The sequence below is a fragment of the Pezoporus occidentalis genome, unplaced genomic scaffold (genome assembly GCF_034315485.1).
Source record: "Pezoporus occidentalis ecotype Australia unplaced genomic scaffold, CSIRO_AGI_Poc_V1 ctg84, whole genome shotgun sequence".
In the NCBI taxonomy this organism is placed as follows: domain Eukaryota; kingdom Metazoa; phylum Chordata; class Aves; order Psittaciformes; family Psittacidae; genus Pezoporus; species Pezoporus occidentalis.
This window is the reverse complement of record NW_026916203.1, coordinates 1,686,723-1,713,536: the sequence shown is the minus strand read 5'-3', so window position 1 is coordinate 1,713,536 and position 26,814 is coordinate 1,686,723. Positions and strand designations below refer to the sequence as shown.

The following is a 26,814-nucleotide window of genomic DNA, read 5'->3' as shown; positions in this document are numbered from 1 at the left end:
CCATATGAAAGAACATTATCTTGAGGATAGTGTCAGAATAATTGTTGTTTGTGTGGTGCTTTTAAATGTGTGCAGTCTTCATGACAGACCTCAGTTTCACAGAATCATAGAATGGTTTGGTTTGGAGGGGACCTTAAAGACCATCTAGTTTCAGCCCCCTGCCACGGGCAGGGACAGCTTCCAGTAGACCAGGCTGCTCGAAGACGCATCCAGTGTGGCCTTGAACACTGCCAGGGATGGGTTAGCCACAACTTCATTTCAAGTCCTCTATTAGTGTCTTTATACATCATACTTAATATTTTAACATGAATGATCATTCCGGCCATTGTAGAGAATTCTGTTCTTTGGTGACTTAGTACAATGCTCATCTACAGGGGTATGATTTTTATCTTTTCTTGCCAATGAGGATTTTATGACATGGTTCTGTTATCATTTGTGAACCTGTTTGAGTAGTCATTTGGTACAGCATCAGTTTGTGAATCTCAATGTCTGTGACTGTTTTTCGCTAAGGAGGCTCTTGTCTTCAGGGATTATCAGAAAGATACACAAATGGAATACTGTGATTTTTCTTTAGCTTGTCCTCATTCTTTATAATTCTGGTCACTCTGCCTCCTTCACCTGTGCTTGCAGGTTGTTAGAACTCTATATTTCTTTATAGGTGACGTCATTGGGCTTCAGCTGAGTGCTTTTAAGGGTGTCTGTATAGTACTGTGGATGCTTCTGTCTTTCAGGCAGCTTCTGTCCACATTTGGTTGTCAGTTCTTGGGGATAATTGAGTCATATAGGTACCTGCAGATGTTCTAACTGGTCTGCTTGTCCTTCAGTAATGATTGAATTATGTCTGTCTTGAAGTATTCAGGGGCATGAGAGGTATTCAGAGAAGAGCCATAGAACATGCAGAAGGCAAGAAAAAATTGCTTTTAGCTCCTCATAGAGTTTTTACTTAGCTTTGTATAGCAGAATGCTGTACTGCAGTCCAGAAATACCTATTCAGTAGAGGACCTTTCAGTCCAGAAGACACAGCAGATAAATCTAACTTGGCACCAGATGAATTTATACTGGATGTAAAGTGAGTTTAATAGTGCTATTTAGTATTACAACAACTATGTAGATTGCAGTGGATTTCTCACTGCTGGAAATCATAAACCAAAATTGTATTTCTTCTCTAAAGAATGGTGAACCCTAGTGTTTATAAATTCAGTCAAAAATGGACAAAAATAGGAGTTTCATCTATATTTATTACAACATGATTTTGGGATAGATTGAGAAAAGAGAATGGCAAAGTAGGTGTTTGCATTGCCTTATAGCTTTGGAAATTTTCTAGAATCGCGTCATATATTAATGCCTTTGAACCGATAATTCTGTTGAGAAGTTTTCATGCTCTTTTCTGTATGTCTTTTTTAAAAAAATATTATGAAACAAACTATGTATTTTAAGTCATGTATATTTTAAAATGGTTTGTTATTTTTCTCTGCAGTATTGTACTCTTACTGAGCCAAAAGCAAGCACTGGAAGAACTTAAGCAAACAGTTCAGCAATTAAGATGCTCTGAGGCAAAATTTGCAGCCCAGAAAGAACTACTGGAACAAAAAGTCCAAGAGAATGATGGAAAAGAGCCACCACCTGTAGTGAATTATGAAGAAGATGCCAGATCAGTGACTTCTATGGTATGTTTTACGTCTGTTTTACTGAAGTGTGCAGTCTTTCTGTTGTACTTTGGTGCTGGAAAGAGTCCCAAGATATTCACAGGGATGACTGAAGTGAGTAAACCTCACTTTCCCTTTGTGGAGATTTGTCTAAAAAAAAAGTTCAGTTGTGTGATTATTTTTTTTTTATTTTTTTATTTATTTTTTTATTTATTTGAATGACTTGTAACGCTCCCTATATGTCTGTGGACTTGGTTTGTTCTTCTGTACAGTTGATGCTTAGATTCTCATTAGACTGTTTTACAATCAAATGTATAAAACCTTAAATAGATTTAGTAAACATGGCTGAGTAGCTATTGGTAATTTCATTGACTCTGTTGAACCTTCACAGTTGTAGATAGAAATATAACACTAAAAGCTGCTGGAATTGCTGCACACACTGTGTAACTAAGAAGTGACTTTTATGTATAGTAATTACTCTTTTCTTTGAATAGAAACAAACGCTGGTTTCTTTGCAACTTTTAAATATTTATATCCCCTTAATTATCAAAAGGCACGTTTTGTACTATGATCTATGATGAGGCCTTGAATAAGTACTTTGCTAATATTTTGTGACTTCCTTTTCTCAATTGTATGCAGCTATGTGTAGGGACAGTAGGCTGCATAAAAAAAGGAAACTAAGTGTTTACTAAAGGGAAAAGCAGTCGTGTTTGCTTTTATGGATTAAGTTTGACATATATGAGATTTTAGTGACTTGTTTTCTTTGGAGGTTTAGTTTGCCATTTGTTTTGGCCCACAGAGCACTAGCTCAGTGAAATAATAATGAAACGATTGTTTCTGATAGGAATGCTTTTGTTTTCTCTATTTGTGGAATCAAGTTTGTTTTTATTTCCATTCACCTTCTACAGATACACTTAATTATCAGTATTCTCTTATTTCCACTACTGTTTAACATTTACAAGGCGCTGGCAGGTTGTTGCCATTTTCACTGGTACAGAACATAATTTCACAAAGCTGGGATGCTAATCATAATCTAAGAGGAGTTGCTAAAGCACAAAAAGATGGAGAAGGAAAGATTAGGGTGATGATTGTGAAAGATTAGAAGGCTTGGAATCTTTTTGGGGTAGGCTATCTTGTTAGTTACTTCATGTTAGTTATAGTAATTATGGTATTTCATAGTTATTTAGACGTAGCGTTACTACACATCCTGTAGTAGCGCTAGTGAATATTGTCTGTAAGGGGTAGTTGAGATGATGAGTCTAATCAAGAGACTGGTATTTTTCTACCTCACTGTATGATTACTAAGAACTGTCATCGTGCGTCCAAGTCTCTGTTTCGATGGGTATGAGAAAATAATCCTTGCATATATGTACAACACAAAGTAAAGAATGCTCACCTCTTATTTTTTTTGGAATAAAAGTTATCCATGGTAATTTTGTGGGGTGTTTTTTGTGTTTGTTTTTTTTTTTTGTCCCCCCCCCTGCCCCCCAAGTATCTGCATACTGAAATTTCTGGTATGATGCAGGAAATATATTTTTGCATATATTAAATGTACTGAGAGTAAGAAAAATGTTGCTAATTTGGCTTCAGAGAATTTAGTCTTATAATTTGTATGTACCATGATAAATAATGGAATTTGACTTCAGTGTTGGGTGATTTCCCTTGAGTAATTTATTTAAAACAGGCAGATACCACTTAAATTTTGTCTAACCATTAAGTTAATATCATGTACTAGTAAAATTGATTAAAAAGTGGTAGATACAGCACAAATCTAAATTGAACTTTTTTCAAATTCCTGTAACTTGAGAGGGCAGTCTTGACTGTATTTCAAGATGAAAAAATAATACACCGACAGGCTGTTCAAATAAATAAGCTTCCTGATGCTTTTTATAATAGGATTTTTTTTTTTTTAAGTAAAACTGCTTAAAATTATGCAGCTGTTAAATGATTAAAATGAAATGTTCTTACTGCTGATTGCTCATTGTGGTATCATTCAAGAGGATTGTTGTTTCTTCAGCTATGATTCTGTTTAGGTTTCTTGTCTGTATCTAGAAGCAGTTCATCTAAACGTTGTCTGATACTACATTTGAATGTGGCTATTTATTCCTCTTCAGAACTTCATTATAAATGCTTGTTTTACGAATTCTATTCCTAGGAAAGACAAAATCATAGTTGGCTTGTGTTGTGAGCATGCATATGAAGTAGATTTTAGTGTATTCAGTCACAAGTGAATTTTTTTTTTGTATTTTAAAATTAAAAATACGATACACAAAACATTTTGTAAAGTTTCCTGTTTGAGTATTTATCAGCTGTCATATAAATACAATTAAATTCGTAGTAGATTAGTGCACAAATTGTGTTGTTTTCCATCTCATACATTAGGTAACAGTACACTAGAATACTAACAAGAAATGAAATTCTGAAATGCTTTTTGATGTGGTTTTTATAGACAGTATTATACGTGTGTATTATAACTTCCTTTGTTTCCTAGTTCTTTTTCTGTCCCTGTTAACTGTAGACTGCACACATTGTTAGTGTCTTCAATATGGTTTGGTTTATTCAATGTATTTTATTGTTTGCAGAATGTTAGCTGTGTATTAGTGTTCATGTGCACATTTTAAGAAAAAAAGAAGATTGCTGGATGCTTCTCTTTTGTTCAGTGATGTACCATAGCAAGGAGGTGAAAAAAAAAATTCTACTTTTGGCCATTACTGAACATTACATTTATCAGTTTTGGTATCATATGTGGAAAAATATTTTTTTCCTAGTATTTTTGCCTTTCTACTCAGATAACCATGCAAGACAGAGATCATTTTAATGCTGAAGTTGCTACAAGTTTAAAATAATGGCTTTGAGCCCCTTCAAGTTATGCAATGCAATATGTAATCCGAAGAATCATAGTTAACTTTTTCTTCTATACTTACATTTAAGAGGTAAATACTAAGAAAAAGCTGGTTATTCCTTGTAAACTTCTGGGTTTACTTCCCAAATGTATCCAGATTGATTGGATATGTATTATGTTACCTTACAAAAATCAAACGGTAGCTGGAAGCTTGAACTAGTGTTTCATGTTTCAGTGTTAGGTCAATGGATGTATGGCCTGTCTTTTGTACTAAGGTATAAATGCTGTTCTTGCTATTAGTGTGATTAACAAGAGTATGGCAGTAGTCCATTGTAATTAAAACAAATACAACAACAAGAACACTTATATCTTAAGATCTGAATAGAAATAAAACCACCAGGAATATTTGGAATATTGCAGTGCCAGTTAAACGCTTACTCAGGTAATTAAGTACAACGATGGTGGTTTGAATTTCAAAAGTTTAAAATTACAGTGTCAGTATTAGCTTCTGTGATGGGGCTACAGAACTGATGGACAGGGGTAGAGCAGTTGATGTCATCTACCTGGACTTGTGTAAAGCGTTCAACACGGCGCCACATGACATCCTTGTCTGTAAATTGGAGAGACATCAATTTGATGGATGGACCACTCGGTAGATAAAGAACTGGCTGGATGGCTGCATGCAAAGAGGTCAGTGGCTCAGTGTCCAGCTGGAGACCAGTAACGAGTGGTGTCCCTCAGGGATAGGTGTTGAGACCAGTCTTGCTTAACATCTTTGTCGCTGACATGGACAGTGGGATTGAGTGCTCCCTCAGCAAGTTTGCCAGTGACACCAAGCTGTGTGGTTCGGTTGATACGCTGGAGGGAAGGAATGTACTCTAGGTTACCCTGCTCTTGCAGGAGGGTTGGACTAGATGATCTTTTGAGGTCCCTTCCAACCCTTAGGATTCTGTGATTCTGTGAATGCCATCCAGAGGGACCTCGACACGCTTGTGAGGTGGGCTGATGCCAACCTCATGAAGTTAACCATGACAAGTGCAAGGTCCTACACCTAGGTCGGAGCAATCCCAGGCACAGCTACAGGTTGGGCAGAGAAGAGATTCAGAGCAGCCCTGCAGAGAAGGACTTGGGGGTGTTGGTTGATGAGAAACTGAACATGAGCCGGCTTCAGTGTGCACTCGCAGCCCAGAAAGCCAACAGTATCTTGGACTGCATCAAAAGGAGCGTGACCAGCAGGTCAAAGGAGGTGATCCTGCCCCTCTACTCTGCTCTTGTGAGACCTCACCTGGAGTACTGTGTGCAGTTCTGGTGTCCTCAACATAAGAAGGACATGGAACTGTTGGAACAAGTTCAGAGGAGGGCCAGGAGGATAATCAGGGGACTGGAGCACCTCCCATATGAAGACAGGCTGAGAAAGTTGGGGCTGTTCAGCCTGGAGAAGAGAAGGCTGCGTGGAGACCTCATAGCAGCCTTCCAGTATCTGAAGGGGGCCTATAGGGATGCTGGAGAGGGACTCTTCATTAGAGACTGTAGTGACAGGACAAGGGGTAATGGGTTCAAACTTAAACAGGGAAAGTTTAGATTGGATATAAGGAGGAAATTCTTTCCTGTGAGGGTGGTGAGGCACTGGAATGGGTTGCCCAGGGAGGTTGTGAATGCTCCATCCCTGGCAGTGTTCAAGACCAGGTTGGACGTAGCCTTGGGTGACATGGTTTAATGTGAGGTGTCCCTGCCCATGGCAGGGGGGTTGGAAGTAGATGATCTTAAGGTCCTTTCTAACCCTAACCATTCTATGATTCTATGATTCTAAGTTGTTACAGAGTAGGAAATCTTCATGAAGTGCTTAAGCCTAGTTAAAATAAAATAGTAATGAATTTTGTTTAGCAATAATACAGTGAAATCTATATACTGATTTAAAATGTTTTCTCCTTTTTCTTTACATGGTAAAAGCAAGTGTTATATAGGTGCAATCCTATTACTTTTAGGAATATGTATTTAAAACTATATAGTTTTCTCACTATAGAAATGGGTCAAGTACATTTATTTTGAGTGCCACAGCATTATACTGGAACCACTGACAAAACTGAGACTTGATATGCAGCCTTTGCAATATTTAAAGAATTGACAGCAGGTGGAGCTAAGTGCCAGAAGACAAGTTACGACTGAAAATCAAAATTTTTCGTCTTTACATATGTTTAAAAAAGCCATGTAAGACACACAAACGTGGAAGATAAAAACGTGTGTTCTCATCTGTCTAACATCTAAATAATCTGAAATAATGGCTTTCTCTTGTTTTGTTTGTTTTTATTTTTTTTTTTACAAATGATGAAAAAGTACACACAACCGTAATGTAGAAAGATCTTAATTCATAATCTCCAGCAGTATGGAAGGCAACTGAAAGAGCTGCATAGCTATAATGTCCATGGAGCAACAGTATGATGTCACTGTTCTTTCTCCATACACTCCTTAAAGGACTCCCTGTCCAGCTTGGCTGTCAGGATGGCAGGTTCTCTGGAGTGCAGTTGAGTCAGGAAGGAGACTGTAATGTCTCTGATAACATTAATTAATGAGAGCTACACAGAGTAGAAGGAAGCTAAAGCATCACAATATCGTGATACAGCCAGTGGGATTGATCTCACAAATGATGCACTCCTCCAGGAGTGTGATATGCTTAAAACTGTATGCAGTGGGGTACACTGTGGTATTTGTAGAGATGTTGCATTTCTGAATTCCAGTTTTATCTGTTATAGCAGAATTATCCAAAAGGAAAAAAAATGTATAGAAGTTCACCTCACATGTCACTGATTTTACTATTTGTCATTCCTTCAACAAAGGCTTCAGAGATCCTATTCTGTTCTCAGTAAAATCTTTAAAAGTTCCATAAGCCAGCTTTTGGTAAAGATCATGGTAGAAAAACCCAACAAGTTCTCAATGGTTATGGAAGAAAAATATGAAATGCATGAAACAGTATTTTCCTAATATGAATGCTTTATATTTCAATGCACTCTTTCTGAATTCCATGACTCAGTGCTCCTTCTAATAGTGTGATCAGTAGTCTTAAGAATCTTCCTGTGTAGGTTTGGGTTTTAGGGAAATGTTTTCAGGATTCTCACTAAAATCATAATTGACAAATTTAATCAATTTGTCAGTTCTAAATTTTTTAAAGTCACCAAACAGCTCCCTTGCTTATCTGTCCATATAAGTAATTCTCTACTAATTTGTGTCTCATGACATATAAAACTAAGATTGTATGAGGGCAAGTAGTGCGAAGTAGTAGGGGAGCCCTTCACAATTATTTATGTATTTATAGATCTTGTAGACTTCCACTGTGCTATTCCAAGAATTTAAGTTTCTTGTCAATAGAAACTGGGCCAAAGTAAGTTTATGCAGTATTGGTATCCCTATCTGGTCTCTCAATTATTATTTTCTTCAGTGGAGGAAATGCTGCCAGTGCAGTCATGTTGAAATTGTGCTTATTAATTCATAAAAGCCTTGGAAATAAACAGTTGCATTTGTTGGTTGCCTGGACAGCTGGAGTTCATCTAAGTGATCTTTGCTTTGGGCCACTTTCCAAGCTTGCTGGCTGGGGATCTGTGTTTCTGGCTTACAGCCAAACTTAACATGGAGAAAAATGCTCCAAATGTCAGATGCTTCTAGGAAGTGTGGAGGATGAACTGTGTTCATCTTGCTTGCAGAGTGAGCATGTTCTGTTTTTTCTCTTTGTAAATCCTACTTGCCTGGTGGACGTGTGTCAGAGTAAGAGCAATCCGAAAGGAGATATCAAGGAAACAGACAGATGAACTCAGTCATAATTTGTCCCATGTGGGCATTACTGAGTGGTCCAGAATGTGCAAGGTGGAAGATCTGTGGAGTTGTCAAGTTTCTTTCCAGTGAACGTGCCTAGGAACATCTGAAGTGAAAGATTAGCATGACTTTAATCTTTTCATAGACTGAGGTTCAGAAATTATGTATTTATTAAAGTTACCATTTTATCTGTCAGAAAGTGTTGGGCAATAACCTAGTCTTGGGGAAAGGAAAATTAGAACTGGGGAGGAATTGAGGGAGATGACTCATTCAGAGTAAACAAACTCTCAGAATATTTTAAGTGCAGAATTAGTTTGTGCTCTCTGTATGAAGGAGAGTATATGTTCTTAAGATAAGTACATATACTTCTCTTGAACAGCCAGATATATTTCAAGGCCTTTCAGTTTTCTTGAGAAGAAGGCTTCATCATAGTAATGTTGCAGCATTGCACACCCACTGGAGGTTTATTCTCTCAGTCAAATTCTTCTCTGTGAATTAGGAGAGCTTCACTCAGAAGTTCTGCTTTGAATAGAAATCACGTATTGGTATCCAGCGTAAGTTTCGGTATGTTTTGGAATGTTTGTATGTGTGCTGGGAGAAAACTAGTAATTCTCTGCCAGAATTATCACGATTAGCTTCTTGCATCTTCTTCATAGTGATGGGACAGGATTTGTGCGATTATTAACTTATACCCTCTAGGCAATACAGAGGAAATAGTGGGATACAGTTTGGCTGCTTCAAATCATCTCCCTTTCTAAGTGGCTGGTTAAAAATACCCTTGTTCTTAAAGGCAATTATTATGTTTCTAAAAGTGTTAAAATTCACTGTAAAATACTTCTTGGAATTAGAATTCATGGGTTTGATCTAGTGCCGCTGGTAGTTTGTTGCCAGATTGAATTGTATGATTTTATGGTTTGCTTTGTGGCTTCTGATCTTTTTGCCATGAGTATGGCAAAAAGCTGTGGGGAGACTCTTACTTGCTACACTCTGAGAAAACAGAATGGCATTCTAATCTATTTTTCAGAGCCCTACCCTTAAGATACAGGCCCAGTAACTTTTTGTTCCTCTTTTTATATTTTACTGTTAGTGGTTCTTAACAGTGGGCTAATAAAATAGCATGTTCCAGATATCACTGTTTTTTGTTTTTTTTTTTCTTTGGGTCATCCTTCAGTAATATATTTTTTAGTATTTTTAAGTGAGCGGAGATATATTCAGAGAGTTCTGGAAAAAAAAAGTGAAATAGTAAATTCTAAGTTAAAAAAAAGAATAAACTTTTAGGTACAAAAATCTTTCATGAGTCTGAAAAGGAAGACCCTATCTTTAAGGAAAATTAAGGTTCAGAACAGCTGATACAAACTAACTTTTTTGCTTTAAAACTCTGCTGTTATTATAGCATAGAGAGGATATACTGTTATCTCAACGAGTGGGACAAAAAGACAAACCTGCAGGTAGGAATTGAGAGCATTTCCTACCTAGTGGGATATCTCATTACAGTGTAATTGTTCTTATTTAGTAATTGTGAATGAGAGTTCCAAGCTACAGTAATATGTGGCATACTTACATACGTAAGTACTATTAATGGAGGGATGATTTGTCTTCAGGTAATTTTTGTATGGGGCAATGAAGTGGCTTTTTGACAAATATGAGAGTTTTCTTCTAAGGCTGTTGGTGAAACATCCTCTTTAGTGTCACTAATTCAGTTCTTCGGAGAGCTCTGCTGAGAGAGCCAGTGTGACAGTGTCCAAACTGTGGGTGTGTATTAGAGGGGGTTTGTACATTTCAGGTGCTTGCTGCTGCTGTGTGATTGTTCTGTTCAGTCTGCAGGATTTACATGTATCATTGTAAAATTAACTCTACGTATACGGATCATAGTATCTACAATGTGATCTTGACATGGAAGTGTCTCAGGAGCTGTGTGATAATGAAATGGAGCTTTATAATGTGATAAAAATTAGTGAGGAAATAAGGATTTTCAACTAAGATAACTAGAGTATGTCAGTTCCTTTCTTCAACATACTTATCAAGAAGTTGCCTCATTGAGTCATGTGTAACTATATCCATAATCTGTAGTAATTATTGGTGCTTTTTTGGTGGGGGGAAGGGGACAGCAAAAGAAGTTTTTTCTGTTACTGAGGAGACTTTTATTTGTCAAGCAGCTTGAGAATGCTTAATAGGTACTACTGATGAACTTTGAAGAGAGACCACTTGGTTGGACAAGTTTCCTTTTAATGAGTAATGAGTGAAACACATGAAAGACTCTTCTTAGTACTGAGCATAAAAATTCACAGTCTTTTTTGTAATTCTGCATGAAAAATGCTGCATAATTTATTTGGGCTCATTGTGCTAGATACAATTTATGAACTTCAGCTTGGATAGGACTGAAATCTGTTACTCTCTCATACCATTACTGAGATTTGCACACTGAGTCTTTCCTCCTTCCAGTGGCTGTATTTTCAGAGTAGTCTTGTTTGTGCTTATGATTTATACACCTGTGATGCATGACATGAGGTCAGTGGACAATACGCTTTACTCAGACTAGAATTTGACCACTGCCTATTGGGTTTGCATTTTTCATGTTCTGTTTTTTAACACATATTTGTGGTATTGTTTAATGTGTAAAAACCTTTAACACTATGTTGGTTTGCTCTTAATGGAAAAAATAGTGGGTATTTGTGTATTATGCATGTCAGTTCTGAACAAAAATACTAGTGTATTTCTAGTAGTTATGCCAGTAGATGCTATTTACAGAAATGAAAACTTAATTTTAAATTGGCACCCTACAAAAATTACTCATTAATACTACCTCATGAAGCTGTTGAAGTTGTTTATTGCAGCTGTTACAAAGTTGCTCTGTTATTTTATCTATTAATATGAAATCTGAGTTTGTTAATAAGTTGATGCAGGGGTCTATGAAGAACATCATGTTCTAGCTGTGCTAGCTGTCCAACAGAAATACCTCATCAAATTTGAATCTGGTTGCACTACAAAATCTTTCTGGTTATGAAAGTATCAGTTTTATTCTTTAAATGACTAATTTAAGTGTGTATATGGCTTAAGAACCTGTTGTTGTCTCATCTGACTGAAGTTGTTCAGGGTTAACTCATTAAGCTTTGTTTTATTGTGATCCAGCAAATGCATCCTCTCACAATACAGTTACCAGAACAGGATGCAATCACAAGTCTATATTTAAAGATGCTATTTGTTCAGGGAAGAAAGAGCTTTTACATACTGGCAGATCACATAATATGTTTAACGCTATTTCACATCACTTGATGTAGTATTTGCCAGGGTTGCTTCATCAGAACCAGTCAGTGAGTCATCTACAGCCACTTGGAGTCACAAAAGGCATCTTCATTGTTAGGTGCCAGTTTCTGGGTGGCAGTGTGTAGAGTGCAGAATCCAATGAATGTTACTTTAAACCAGTCAAAATGGTATGATAATTAAGTTATAGACAACTCATTTCTCATGGGTGCACGTAATGGTTGGCTGGGGAGACTGGGTTCCTCATGGGCCTCTAGAAACTTCCATTGAGGTTAGGGGAAAACATGGGAGTTCTCCCCTGGGTGGAGTACTGTCTTCTGTAGTTTGGCATGGATCAGTGCTAAAGTTGAGTGGCGAGTCCCCGCTTACAGCCAGGGAGTCTGCACCTATGAAGTACTTAGTTCTTGGTGTCTCATGGATCCTGGAAGGAATTAATGGTTGCTTGTGGATTTCAAGGTCATGCGATATGGAGAACATGTTCTTCTTCCCTGTTCCTTCCTTACATGTTGACTTCTGGCCACTGATTCCCTAGCAGCTGTTGGCACTTAAGGGTATACCTGCTTCAGTGCCCCTAATCTAATTCCAGAGACCAGCCTTTCTTGGGCTTGAATGTCTCAAATCTGGACTCCACCACTGGATTTGTCAGACATATTTCTTTAGCAGGCATTACTGTGACTGTGTGACATACTGTGACGTATCTTTAACTACAAAGCAACTAAATACAAACCACAGCTTTTAGAATATGTATTTAATGAGATCTGGAAAGACTGTGTCATTCCTTATGCTACTGACTAATGCATTTTAATTAAAGTAATTGACCTGCATACTAAGTGCAGGCACTAACAGCATGCTAAATTCAGTTCATGCTGTACTTAAAAATGCTGTGTTTGGGTATCTTTTGGCCTGCATAACTGCCAGCTGGCACAGTGCTCTTCTTTGTTGGACGATGGACAGACTACTTTCTCTCATAGCTTCAGTCCTAACTATGTGGCTGGTACAACGTCCTGTAAATTGCTTCAGTTGTCTATCAATTTATTCTCGTTTAGATACAAAATGCTGAATTCCAAAGTCCTCCTTAGAAAAATCTCCTTTTAGAGGGAACCTCTGCTCGAGTTGAGGACATGTGAAACTTTGTTTTCAGTTTTCTCTAAGGAGAAGCCCCCAAACTGTCCTTCTCATGTGACCCCTTACCTTTGCTCTGTATTCCCTATATTTTTCTGTGACATCTTTTGAGTAGCCTTTGTAGCAGCACCTGCTTATAACTACATTTTTTGTCTTTGTTGCCTTCTAATCCCTCCCTACAAAGAGCCTAACAGATTTGGGATCATGTTTCATCAGGGTACTGGTGCCATTATAGTTGGTGGAACTGGAGGAATAAACGACTGAGAGCAGTTCATGCTTTGTGCCTTGATGAAATGCGGGTTGGCTTCTGATCTGCAATTTTTGAGTTATAAAATAACCAGAGTACAGGTTTTTGCTCTCAATGAGGAAGGGAGAATGGTTTGTGTTTCTCAGTCTCGAAGGTATGTAAATTTGCATAGATTTCTGGCAAGCCTATTACTGTGATTTTAAGTTTGTGGTTAGTAAAGGTAATTTCCGTTCCATGTGGCATTCTTTGCATGTACACTTGCTCTCCAGGGATTCACCAACATGCTTGTGGTAGCTGTGAGTGATCTTCATCCTTTCCTGTCTTCAGCTACTGACCATTGCAGAGACCATTAGGAATTGAGGCTTTTTTTGCCGTTTTGTGCAACACTTCTTATGTTCAACAGTCCAGATCCTCATGTAAAAATGCCTGGAAGTTGTGTTTGTATCTGCTTAAACTGCTGAGTTCATTTTGTGATTCACTGTGTTTCAGCCACCTGCACTGTAAAATCAGTCATGTCTCATGCAAAATGTAGCCTTAGAGGTTCTTCACCTTTTTGTGTTACTCGCCTATACAGCTGTCTTTCACCAAATTCTTCCTCTGTTAAAATTGCCCTGTTTTGATGACTCTCTTGAGCATAGGTCAAGAAATCTTAATTTTTCAAAAATATGTGTTCCTTCCAAAGCTTTCTCTAAGCTTTCAGAAATCTGAACTGGTTTGTTAAGTTGCCTTTATTGAAATCAGTTCTCCTTTGTTTGGCATCATTATGTGATCAGAGGATGGAGGTGTATTCATGGTGTAGGGATACATTCATTAAGCAAAGAAGGAATTCCTTATTAAATTCTATCTGCCTTGCAAAAGCATTTCTCTGTCTACCTTTTCCTTTCACAAAAACAGTGATTGGGCAGGATATCGGTGTCTCAGCTTAAGTGCAGTATATTTAGTCATCATCTTCTCTAGAGGACAGTTGACATTCTTGATAATTAGATGAAATCAACTTTTTTTTTCCTTTAATAAAAAAGTTGTTTAGTATGTAAAAATTAAAATGTACCATGTCTCTGGAAATATTATTGCTAGCCCCAGTTAAGAGGTACTCTGCTTCCTTAAAGATGTCTAATACGCATTTGTGTGATTTGGAAGATTACTGCACTTCAAAGATGAAGGTGACATTTCCCTGATATTTTATACATAGCTTGAAAAATTGGTCCTCTGAAACTCTTAATTAAAACAGGTAACAGTGCAGTCAACTTAACTGTACATTCTGTTCTGATAGTCTTTCAAAAAGAAAGCAAAGGGTCAATTGTGAATACATGCTGCTTTTTAAAACATTAATTCATTTGTACAAAGTGTATGCTGACATCTGATGCTTTCCTAAGTAAAATCTGCCAATTTTTTTTTGTCTCCAGGTTTTTGTCTCCAGATAGTTCACCAGTCTCTTGTGTAATGATTTTTTTTTTATTGTTGTTTCTGTGAACAGAAAAAAAAACCACTTTTCTAGTCTGTGTTGCACCTTAAAGATTCTGGTATATAAGTAATCAAAATAGTAGAAAACTTTATTTGGAAATAAAGCAAATATTTTTGATAATAAGTTGAGTGAATTCCTTGTTATAAATTATACAGATTATATCTGTATTTGTTTTTTTTATGTTAGTGTTATATATGAGTAATTACGTTCCTGCAGAGTGGATTGTTGTAACAGTGCTTGGTTTCACATATAACAGTAATGAACTCAAAGAGTTACTGCTCAAAACAAGGTCTGAATGTTCCTGAACATATCAGGTCACTATTTACTTTAGTGCTCTAAACCAAAAAATATGCTAGAAGTTTTGTGGAAAGGGAGAGAAGATAGAGAAGAAAACATTACGTCACTATCTAAATTGATGTGCACCTGCTTCCCATATATCTCAGAACTGCAGAATAATTTAAATTGGAAGAGATCTCAGGGAAGCCATCTGGTCTTGCTTCTTGCTCAGAGCAGGGTCATATGTTATGTCAGGCTGCAAAATCCTTTCTTGCAGTTGAGGTTCTAGCAGCTCTAGTGATGGAAGTCTCTCTGGGCAATGTTTCAGTATTTGATCAGTCCTTATTGTGATTCTTTTCCCCCGAATATCTAACTGAAATTCTTCTCTGTTGCTGTTTTCCTTGTGTTGTATACTACCCAGAAGAATCTGCCTCCAGGTAATCACTTATTTTCAGCTCTGTAAATTACAAAATTTATGTAGGAGAATTCAGAAAGGCAAAATAATGCTCAAATATGTGGAGGAGTTTCTCTGGAATTAGTGAATGAGTAGATTGAGCTTCACAGACTTGAAAAGCAGACTAAAGGGTTATGTGATAAAGATATATACAATGTGTTGGGTGACACGGAGAAAGTGAATGCGGAATGCTGGTTGTTCGCTGTCTCTTCAGAAGCAAGAAGTAGGGGCCATCAAATAACCACAGAGGCAGATGATTCAAAGCAAGCAGACAAATGTGTTCTTCAAAAACATGTAATGAAGTTGTGCAATTGGTTGCTACAGCAGTGGTCTGTAGTAGTTCATACAGATTCAGAAAGCAGCTGAAAAAACTCCTTCCATAACTGTTACATGTAGAAACATAACATCTTACATGACCAAGGCAGATCTTATACCACAGAACTTAAGAGGACAAATATATGCTCTAAAGAATTATCATTTGTCTTTTCCTGAGGGCCATTAGGCCGCAGGCATAGCCTGGGCTGTATCTTTTGTCTGAGAAAACGTAGCTGTTCTTAAATTTCACACCAGTAAGTCTGTGTTTTTCTGGCTACACCCTGCAATTCAAAAGGTGGAACATTAATTTACATCCAGTACAGTGGTTTACAGTATGCGTTCCTCAATTATGCATAATTTCTGCTGCTTTGGAAGGTGTTGCTTGTGTTTAAAACAGAAAGTGTGACCTTATCAATAAATTATTTTTGAATAGGTGTGCTGTTTAATTGGTTTCACTGTGTACTGGAGATATTTTTAATTACCTTTGAATGTTTTAATTTTTAGTAAATGTACTGTGTACTGTCGTCATGGCTCTGCACAGTGCTGCTCTCAGTTCTAGATACCTATAAGAGGAAACTAAGAAAACACATATTTATTTCTGGGAAGGTGCTCTGAGAATAATGATCTGTTCAGCTCAGATAATCAGCTCATCATCAGCCAGCAACTCTCATTCCATTTGTGAGTGCCATGTTAATAGCTTAAAATACCCTGTTTTGTTTGGTAAAGACAGTGTGATTCTTTATCTGGTTTTCTACCTGTGGTCTTTCTGAGATACCCAGAGGAAAAAGAAAAAAAAATAAAAAATGCTTTCCAGGTATGAGATTAGTCTTACTTCAGAAATAAAGTCATAGACTTTAAGGACATCAGTCATCTACTGTTCAGGTTTTAATATACGTCAGCGTTTACATCTCCACAAGTATGTGCTAATACTTATAAAACAGAGACACAAAGATTTTGTGGTTACAATCCTCATCCAGTCATCAATAGGCAGGCTAGAGTTCCTGTTACAGTCTGTTACACAGTTTTGGGGTGTCTCCTGAGTAACTTCTAACACCCACTGCTGAAGTGATTAATGCAGAGATCCATTTTCAGAAAATTATTTTCTCTAAAGCTTCTTTGAAGAATTCTTGATTATAAATCACTAAACTCCATTCTCATGCCAGACATTTATAGCCTTCTAAAAGCAAAAATTTTCCTTTTTCTTCCCATTATGTGAATTTGAAGCTTTAAGATGAATGTTGTTCTGTACCTTTTTCATCAGGAAAATTGAAGCATTTTCTTTATGAAAAAGAGAATGTCTTAATTGCTCTGGCAGATACTGTCTGGTATGTCTTTTTTATCTGTATGTTCGTTTGAACATATCATTTTCAGTAACTACCAGGAACCCCTCCCTTCTGGTTTTATTAGAGCTCTTGTATTGTGCTGAAAGACTTTTCATCAAAATCTCTAAGGACCAGATCCCAAGCCAAATTGCAGAAACAGTACTATCATGCTCACCTTTTAGATGTCGCTGATAATGCAATGTCCTTTTCTTGAGAATTTAGTTCCTCTTTCAGTTGAAGGGGTCTCATCATATTTCCTCTAAATTTCCTATGAAGCTTCTCTGATTCCATTTGCAAGCTCACATTCAACCTCTGTATCCTGTTCATATTACCTATATGTACGTGTTTGGCTAGTGTTTTTACCAGTATTAAATATATGCTGCATTGTCCATTGTCCCTCTTACTGCTAATCTTCCACCTTTTGATCAGTAGAGATATGTTACTCTTAGCCTGTCGCTTGGGAGCATTAGCTCTTTTTTCTTTCTTAGATCCCTGTCCAGCTTCCTACTTCCTTGCTTTTCTAAAAAGAGTGTGTATGTGTGTGTGTATATATATATATATATATATATATATATATATATAAAATCTAACATACAGCCATTTTTTCTGGATTTATACAGCTAAAAGGCTCTTTGGGGCTTTTATGTTATGCAGGTCAATTTAAGAAAAATCTTTTGCACTGTTGCTTTGTCTTGTTTAGGTTCATTCGAAATACCATTGTGAATGTGATTTTTAAGGCCTGTCATTTTGGTTGTGTCACAGTTCTGGGTATATTGTATTATTTTTCATGCACTCCAAGTTCTGTGATGATTTTGCCCTGTGACAGAACTGAATGTCAGGCAAAAAGGAGATTTTTGTCCACAAGACCCTAACAGTTGCAGTGCATGGCCATAGAAGATAAATTTTAGGGAAAAATCCATTAAAATGGACAGGAACTCATGTTGCACAAAATCCCCCAGAGTGAACATAACGAAAGAGAGAAGCTTGGCTTTCTGTGTTTCGTGTAGAAAATGCACTTAAGGAAATCCTCAGCCAAAACAGGGAGTGCTTCCCTTGCATTTTACGGCTGCCCTGAATCCTGCACTTCTTTTAGGGGTTTTATTTTTCCTTTCTCCATCTTGTCGAAATTGAAAAATGGAAAGTAAAATTAAGAGAGCCTGAGTGGTTGTCTTCTGCTGTGACATCTCGTGAAAAGGGCTGAGGTAGTTGTTTCGACTGTTAAGAAGGAAAAAAAGAACTGGAACAAAAGTCCAACTGAAATGTATACAGCTGGAAACAGGAGTTCAGCATTCCTTGTTTTGTGGCAGAATTATAACAACACTGCTGCATCCAAAATTGATTTCTTGTAAAATATGACAGAGCACTTTAATCTGATGGTTACAAGTAGCTGCTGTCAACAAGTTTCTCAATAAAAGCTATTTTTCTTAATAAATCCTTTCTATATTATTTGGAAATGAAAGCGGTAGTGCTTTGCATTATTATCAAACAGGATAATGACAATAATTCCCACCCATAAAACGGTTCTTTGCTTTCAGTCTTCCGTCAGTCCAGAGTAAGTAGTTGGCTTTTCAGCAGTTTTGGTAGGTGTAATCGTCCAATGTGTAGAAAATTCATTACCTGCTCTAGGTGCCAGTCCCAAATGTGGTGGAGACTCATTTAAATTCATTCCAGAGAGTGATTAGAAATCCAGCTAGTCCTAAAATGGAACTATCGGTCAATGAATTTTTCATAATTCCCTGTATGATGTACCGTCATGCCACAAGTACACTTAAACACAATCAGAGAAATAGATTATGACTGTTCTCTAATGACAGTATGTATTTTTATTTGTATCTAGCTTCTTAATGATAAACTACAATTTATTCTACAATAATTTAGTCATCGAATAAAATTCTGTGGCCCACAAGTTAGTTTTCTTTTTAATGAAATTGATGTAGTATAAAATAAAGGAATCATGGTATGATTTTGCTAACATCTCTGAAAGTCACTCATTTAAACCAAAATGAAACTGAATCAGCTAATATGTTTTATAGCTGGATCATGTATTCTAGGAACCATGCTACTCCATAATGCTCTGTACAGCATCACTCATGGAGAGCTCCCAGTTACTTTCCCATGTCCTCATCAGGTTTGTTAGTCAAGATAGTAACGTGTCTTATGAGTTTGTCTGAAGTGTATGTAGTGACTACATAGCCAGCAAGGTTGTCCTGGTTGGTCTGATGCCTGATGTTTGTTGGAGTGAGTATTGTGTGGAATTACAATGAACTTTTTTTTCCTGAGGACACGGAGAGTCTTTGCTCTCTGTTAGCTTCCTTCAGATACCCTGAGATAATCCTTTCATCTACTAAACCCTTTGCTAAATTGTGAGGGCCTTGGCTGAGAGATTCAAACTTTGATGTAACTGGGATGGAGATCAGTGAAGGGTAGCTCTGATGAGCATTTCCTTTTATTTTGTAAAGTAGACTTAAAATAATGCTCTGACTTAACTAGTAAGATTGTACACACGCATAAATATAAAATTTAATTTGTATGATATAATATGTATAATATAAAAAAAGTAGATGGGCTGTTCTGGGTTGTATTCTTATATAAGTTTAGGAAAAAAATATACGTCATATGCATAAAAAAAAACTCTTCACACTGGTGATTATACTGTTCTCAGTGAAAACTGGTTTCCTGCAAAATGAAATGGATCCTTCTAAGGTGGTCTGCATCTGAGGAATGGCGAAAAAAGAGAAAAATTCTTTAAAAGACCACTGTTGCTGCTTTTCAGTTTTATCCAGGTTGCCCTAAAAATTATTAAATGGAAGAAATAAACTCAGTACAAGCTATGGTTGTGTGTGTCACATGTTTGATAATGCCTGCTGTGCCAACAAATTATAAGTCTTCATTGCTGTAAGATACAGAGTAGTTTTAGTATGACAGACAGAAAGTGCTGTGAAAATACTGAACAGAGTTCATAAATGTAGTTTGAACAGGACATGCACCACATTTTGAACAAAGCCCTTTAATCTGCATTTTCATGCTCATTCTGTTTAATGTGACTATTAGCCTCTGTGTAGCTTTCGGTGCTGCTTGTCAAAGTCCTCTGGTGTTTGAGTCCACGAAGCTTTCTGGTACTTAGGAGTCAATAAACCTCCCTGTTGTATAAAAAACATTTTTCAGTAAGGAGAATTTGGTGACTGTAGAGCCACACTTGTAGTTTGGTGGTGTTGTTAAATAAACATAGCTTAAAATAGAAAGAAAACTTCTGAGTTTGTTTAGGGGAATTGTAAATGGAATTCATGCATCTTTTTGGTAACTTACTTTTTTCCTGATCTGTAAGAAGAATACATTTAAGTGCAGTTAAATATCATGGCGCACTTCTGAAGAGATGTGTGAAATAAGTGGATCATTCAACGCCCAGCATGCAAACAAAATTAGTCTTTGTCACCCTCAGTCATTAATAAGATTTTTTTTTTCTGTTTATTTCATCAATATTGCAAAAATAAAAATCAGGTCCCAGCACAGAGATTTTTATTATAAGAAAATTAATTGGCATAAAATATTACTTGAGTCTGATGAAAAGGAATATAAATGTTATTGATGGGTAAATGGACACATAGTTTAGGAATATTTCAGAGAATAATAAAATCCCTATTACTATTTTTACTATTTGACTGGGTTTTGTGCTCTTTTGCCCAGCATACATATTAAAGCACATTGCAGAATTCTACTGCCAGATAAATAAATTTCTATTGCTAAGACAATGTTTAACCTGTATCCTGTTAAGTAAATTGAGTCATTTTCAAGCACTGGTATATTCAGTTTTTGTTCCTCATTCTGAAGTCCTGGAATAAACTGAAGCTACTTTTATTATATTATCAGATTTTCAGTTTCTTCAGTCAGAGGTGTCCAAAACCTGGAAGCAACTTTTGTTTGTAACACTCGCAAACAGTGTAGTCTGTCTCCATTATCAGTTGCTTATGGATAACCTATAGCTAATTAGAATGAGTTTATTCATGTGTGATCTCTCTGCTTCAGGTTTAATTACTTTGCAGAATCTCATTAAAATATCTTTCCTGTTTCTGATTGTGATTTGCAAGCAATAAACTCAGTTTGTCAGTGTTAAAAAAATACATTTTTGTATTTTTTGAAAGATTCTTTGATACTAACTTGGAGAGTTGATGATAAATCAGAGGTTAAGTTATATGCAGGCTTTGGGCTAAGTGAAGTTATGAGTACCTGGAATTTATGTTGACATGTGCTGAACTAGTGGTGCTTAAGGGCTGTTTCAATGTTCCAGTTAGATCTCTCTACTTACAGTTTAAAATCCAGATGGTGCCTGCACCTATGATTTACAGTAATGCCAGAAAGCAGATGGATCCTATAATTTGTACTGATTGCTACTAGTATTTACAAGTAGTCTGTTGTTAGAGAAGGACATGTTAATGAAAGGGGAAAAAAACCAAGCATATGTTAAGCAAGGATAATGTACCTGTATATTTTTGTTTTACTATGCGGACTTTTTTTTTAAATCAGTGTCCTTTTACAATAATAGGTATTTTAGGAGAGAGTGAGCTGAGAATTATGTCCTGTACTTTTAGTATACAAAATAATTTCAGTTCTCTTTATAAGTAGCAATAGTGATACTTAAAATAGTTACACAAAATATTTAAGAAATTACAGAATTTGTAAATGGGTTAGCTTTATCCCACTGAAGTTTGCACTTCTCCAGTAATTCAGTGGTCATATCAATTTGCTAGGTTTCACTGGCGATACTGTTTTTTCTCCTAGGACAAGAAAGACAAAGTCTCAAGATTTGATACTATACGTCATTCCATAGCTGGAATTATAAGGTCTCCAAAATCCATGCTGGGCTCATCCTCGGTAAGTAGCATCAATAATGTGCTTGTTATAGTACACTGTGTTATTTTTACAGTTTAAGTGGGATTTTTTTTTTTCCCTCAAACATCATGAATTTCCACCTATATGGACAAAAATTACATTAAAATGTTATAAAAACAGTGTTCTGATTGATCAGCAGACATAATATTGTGGCATATTAGTATGTGAGAACAACTTACTGCATTTAATCAAAAAAAAAAAAAGAGAGAATTACATGTTTTTTATAGCTCTAAGACTGGTGATATACTTTCAGGAGTACCCTTCCCAGGGAGTCTGAATTACTGGAAATACAGCATGTTGTCATAGCCTGTAGTAGGTCATGCATGTGTTAAATTGTTGCAATAATTATATTCCCCATGTTTGTTATAAAGGCACCAGTATATCTGCATGTTATTACTACTACTTCCTCAATAGCTTTTACTATTTAAATAATTAGGCATTATGCATCTTTCTTCAATCCCCACTAAAGGTGCTTGTTGAGTATCTCTTCTAGTTGGCTTTTGTTCAGGTTCCCTAATGGATGGAGAAACATTCTTGTTTCATTTGCTTTTGTATTGACTGTTTTCAAGAAGCTTGCAAGATTGATTAAAATACTGGAGCACCTCCTTAGGGAGGTGACAGATTATTTTTTTTTTTTTCCTGAAGTGGAACATCTTAACCCTTCCCCCTACCAAGAAAAAAAAAAAAAGCATTTTTGAGAAAACGTTAGAATGAATGAATTTTCTGGTTTATGCTGCAGCACTGAATCCAGGGACCCATTAAAGGACCCAGTAAACTTTATTTAAGCTAAACACTTCAGAATGTGTGGAAGAAATTACAGTTGCATATATGCGTACAAACATGTTTGTACATATGTGTGTATTTGTATTCATAGGAAAATTTCTGTCATAAAGGAATGGAATGGAATAATGAAATAATAAATATGATAATGAAATAAAATCAGTACAGGAAGACTCTTCCTATGAGAAGTGTGAAAGTTGCATGACATATGCAGTTATTTTCTAAAATATTGAAGTGTCCTTGGAGATACATAAAATCTCAACAGTATCCTAATCTTTGCTTTATAAAACTTCTAGTTGACATAAACGTGCAACATTTCATAATAAAAACATATTAACATGTATATTGCTGTGGTCTCTGTTCTTTGTGTAGGCCTACAACTTTGTCTATTTGTATGTGTTGTACAATTTGTTTAGATTTTTTAATTCTTTTTTTTTAATATTTAAAAATACTACCCAAAACTGCTTCAGAGAAAAATTGGAAGAGAAAAAATTGCAAGAAGAGTCAAGATAAAACACTTCAGATTAAATCGGGGAAGTTGATGGCAAAATCTTCATTGGCTTTAAAGTGTCATTTTAAAGAACTTACGTGACTCATTTTGGTATTCATTCCAATCTGTGTCACTGTTAATTCCATGAAAGTTGTGTATATACATGGTGGGTAGGATTGCTGAAACCTTGGAATATGTTTGGGAGAAGTAAGATCTGAATTGGATCATTTGAGGCAGAAAGTAAAATCTGAATAACAACTGTACTCTTGATTACTTATCACTTAAATGCATTTCAGAGTCAGAATATATAAACTAACCAATTTTCAGTTTTGCCGTGTTTTAATTCAGCAATTTGTCATGTGTTAGAAAACCTAACCATGCATATACAGCTAAAATTTACTTTGCGAATTAGTACTTAGCTCCTAATGTGGTCAGCTGCTAGGCTTTTTCATGGTGACGGTTACATCACTGTGCTTATTGCTAAATGTGTAAGCTGGTACTTAAAACTTATTACCCATCAACAAAGTATCCAAAGTGATTATTGAAGGTGTGATATAAAATAATTTTAACAGGTGTAAAAGAATTTATTTATTTTTTAATAGATTAAGACCAAAAAGGATCTTGAAGCAGAGTAGGAAAAAGTGTGATGTGAACTAGCTGTTTTCATATTATGTGTTTTAAGTGTATTGAAACTTTCAGAAGTAGAGCCATATCTTGGTTTAAATACAGTGCTATTCTAAAACACCATCCCATATTTAATTGGTGGGAGAAGTTGGATTTTACGTGTAATTAGAGAAAACAGGTTTTTTTTTCATATTCATAGAGAAACCGCGCTTCCAAAAGCAGCCAGGAGTTCACCTGTTACTTAAATTATTTTTGTGCTGTCATAATGTGAAGGTAAAGGGTAATATAGAGAAACAGTATAGTTTGAAGAGCAAGGTTAGTAATTAATGTGCTTCTTGTGGGGAAAATTCTAGCCAGTTTTCTGTAATAGGAAGAGACACAAGTTTAATGAAATGAGGAGTGAAAACAAGAAAAGGGGCAACTTTCATGTGCATGTGGGAGTGCAGTGCTATGAACGAACTGTATGAAGAGTCGGAATGAATAGCATCATGAATACCAGTGTCTGCCCCACTGCCTATGTTTTTTTGCCACTGCGGCATTTGAGCTTAGCACAGACATCTATTATTATTTATAACTTTTTTGTTGTTTTTTTAGGCTAATAGGTGCAATTAATGTTGGTTTCATATGGTATGTTAGCATGTATGAATGAGCCAGGTATATGGAGGCAAAAGGTAGGATATTCCATAGGGAGTTATCTCTACACCTGGGTTAGAGCAATCCCAGGCACAGCTGCAGGTTGGGCAGAGAAGAGATTCAGAGCAGCCCTGCAGAGAAGGACTTGGGGTTTTGTTTGATGAGAAAATGAACATGAGCCGGTTTCAGTGTGCGCTCGCAGCCCAGAAAGCCAACCGTATCTTGGGCTGCATCAAGAGGAGCGTGACCAGCAGGTCAAAGGAGGTGATCCTGCCCCTCTACTCTGCTCTTGTGAGACCTCACCTGGAGTACTGTGTGCAGTTCTGGTGTCCTCAACATAAAAAGGACATGGAACTGTTGGAACAAGTTCAGAGGGGGGCCACAAGGATGATCAGGGGACTGAAGCACCTCCCGTATGAAGACACTGAGGAAGTTGGGGCTGTTCAGCCCGGAGAAGAGAAGGCTGCGTGGAGACCTCATAGCAGCCTTCCAGTATCTGAAGGGGGCCTATAGGGATGCTGGGGAGGGACTCTTCATTAGAGACTGTAGAGATAGGACAAGGGTTAATGGGTTCAAACTTAAACAGGGAAGTTCAGGATAGATAAAAGGAATTAGTTCTTACCTGTGATGGTGGTGAAGCAATGGAACAGCTTGCCCAGGGAAGTTGTGAATGCTCCATCCCTGGCAGTGTTCAAGGCCACGTTGGACGAGGCCTTGGGTGATACAGTTTAGTGTGAGGTGTCCCTGCCCATGGCAGGGGGGTTGGAAGTAGATGATCTTAAGGTCCTTTCCAAGCCTAACTATTCTATGTTTCTATGTTTTTATAACTTATCAACCTAAATCTCTTGGTTTTCTTTCTTATATATGTCTGTGCCCCTCTTTTACACTGGGGGCAAAAATGTCCTGACAAAATGTTTTGCTGGCTTAAAGGTGAAAAATTATGAAGTATACAAAGTCTGAGCTCAGAATATATGTGGAAATACTGCACCATTAGTTTAATAAAATGTCATTCCCATTATTATTTTCTTTTCATTGACAGCATAAGTACAGGAATAATGTGTCATTTTTTGGAGTTAGAAATAATATACTGCTGTTCATTCAGTTTTTCTCTTGAATAAGGGTAGCAGCTGGGGACTGCTTCATCTTATTGTTGGGAAAAAAATAGTATTTCAGTGGATTGTTAAATAGGGAGAGAGAATTGGGGCTCAGAATAAGTAAAGAGGACAGTACTAGCATGAGGAAGTATATGATGGCATTTTCCTCCACTCAGAAGGGATGTTTCATCAGGGCAGAGCAGTAGGAGAGGTTAATTCAGAACTGTATGCTTTCTTTGTATCTGTTTGTGCATAATTGAGGTGTGGGTCTTCCTACTGTTATCTAAAACGCAGCTCAGCAGGCTTGCCTGGGACACATTCGCATGCCTGTTCAACTCATGAAACAGAATGCACTGTTATTTTGTTCAGTTTTACTACTCTGGTGGTGAGAATTTCTATGAGTGCTGGCACTAATGATTTGACTGACATAGAGCTTAAGTAAGGGCTTTTCTGTCTAGCCGTAACAAATAAATCGGAAGTGTTCACTGACCAAAATACTAAGTGTTTCTCAGTTTCCTAAACAATGTAAGCATGTTAGAATTAATATTTTAAATTGGTAGTTAAAACTCATTAACTCCCATTTATAGCCAGTACACTCAGGTGCATATTCTGTGTTACAGTGTAAATGCTAGGAAAAATATCTCATAGAGCTATTAACTGATTTGGGATGCAGTTGGTAAATAAATTGGTGAAAACAATTTATCTAATTCAGATGCTTTGTAGAAACTAATTTCTTATGTTTTTATATTTGAGAAGTTTCTGTCTTTAAAAAGAAATGGTTCATTTTGAATTATTAATAACACTTGAGATGTTTGAGAAAAAGTTGGTTAGCATGACTCTGGAAAAATGGAAGGCAAATGAAAAATATTAAATAGTTTTATGGCTGTTTCCATGATCTTTTGCTTTTTATATGTTATTTTTTTTTTTAGGTGATAAAAAGGTGATCACTATGTCATTTTTGTAAATGTAAGAGCCTTGATTTTGTTTGTTGACAGAAATACATAATTTAGATACAGAAATAGAAATCGTTGTTTATCATGCTTTCCATGTAAAAGTAAACTAAAAATAAGCTATCAAAGTAACATTTTTTTCAATATTTTTCCAAAGTTCTTTGATGTAATTTCAACCACTGAGAAACCACTGGCTGAGCAAGACTGGTATCATGGCGCAATTCCAAGAATAGAAGCCCAGGAGCTGTTAAAACAGCAAGGAGACTTCTTGGTGCGAGAGAGCCACGGGAAACCTGGTGAATATGTCCTTTCTGTGTTTTCAGATGGACAACGGAGACACTTTATCATACAATATGCTGATGTACGTCTCTGGCATAGTACTGGATATTTTAAATGTTAGGAAATATATAGTTTCAGCTAACCGGTGTAACCTATGCATAATTTACTATGGCAAATGGCTTTAGGCTTTATATGAAAATATGAAAGCCCTTGGAAATATTTCCATCAATGCTGAAATCAAGGGAGAGGAAAGATAATTTTGGGAAATAAGTTAAAATTACAAAATATGAGGTTATCCAATATCTTTTATGTTACTTTGAAAAGTC

General features: G+C 36.5%; 1 protein-coding gene across 2 annotated transcripts in view; it reads left to right on the top strand.

The window, feature by feature from the left end:
• The window catches only part of FER (FER tyrosine kinase), a 146,641-nt gene that overhangs the window by 49,140 nt on the left and 70,687 nt on the right, over positions 1-26,814 (top strand). For both annotated transcript variants that reach the window (XM_062604255.1, XM_062604256.1), the window contains exons 10-12: positions 1,478-1,667; positions 21,528-21,620; positions 26,367-26,570. In XM_062604255.1, coding sequence (XP_062460239.1) covers positions 1,478-1,667; positions 21,528-21,620; positions 26,367-26,570 — 487 coding nt within the window. The remainder of the gene's footprint in view (positions 1-1,477; positions 1,668-21,527; positions 21,621-26,366; positions 26,571-26,814) is intronic.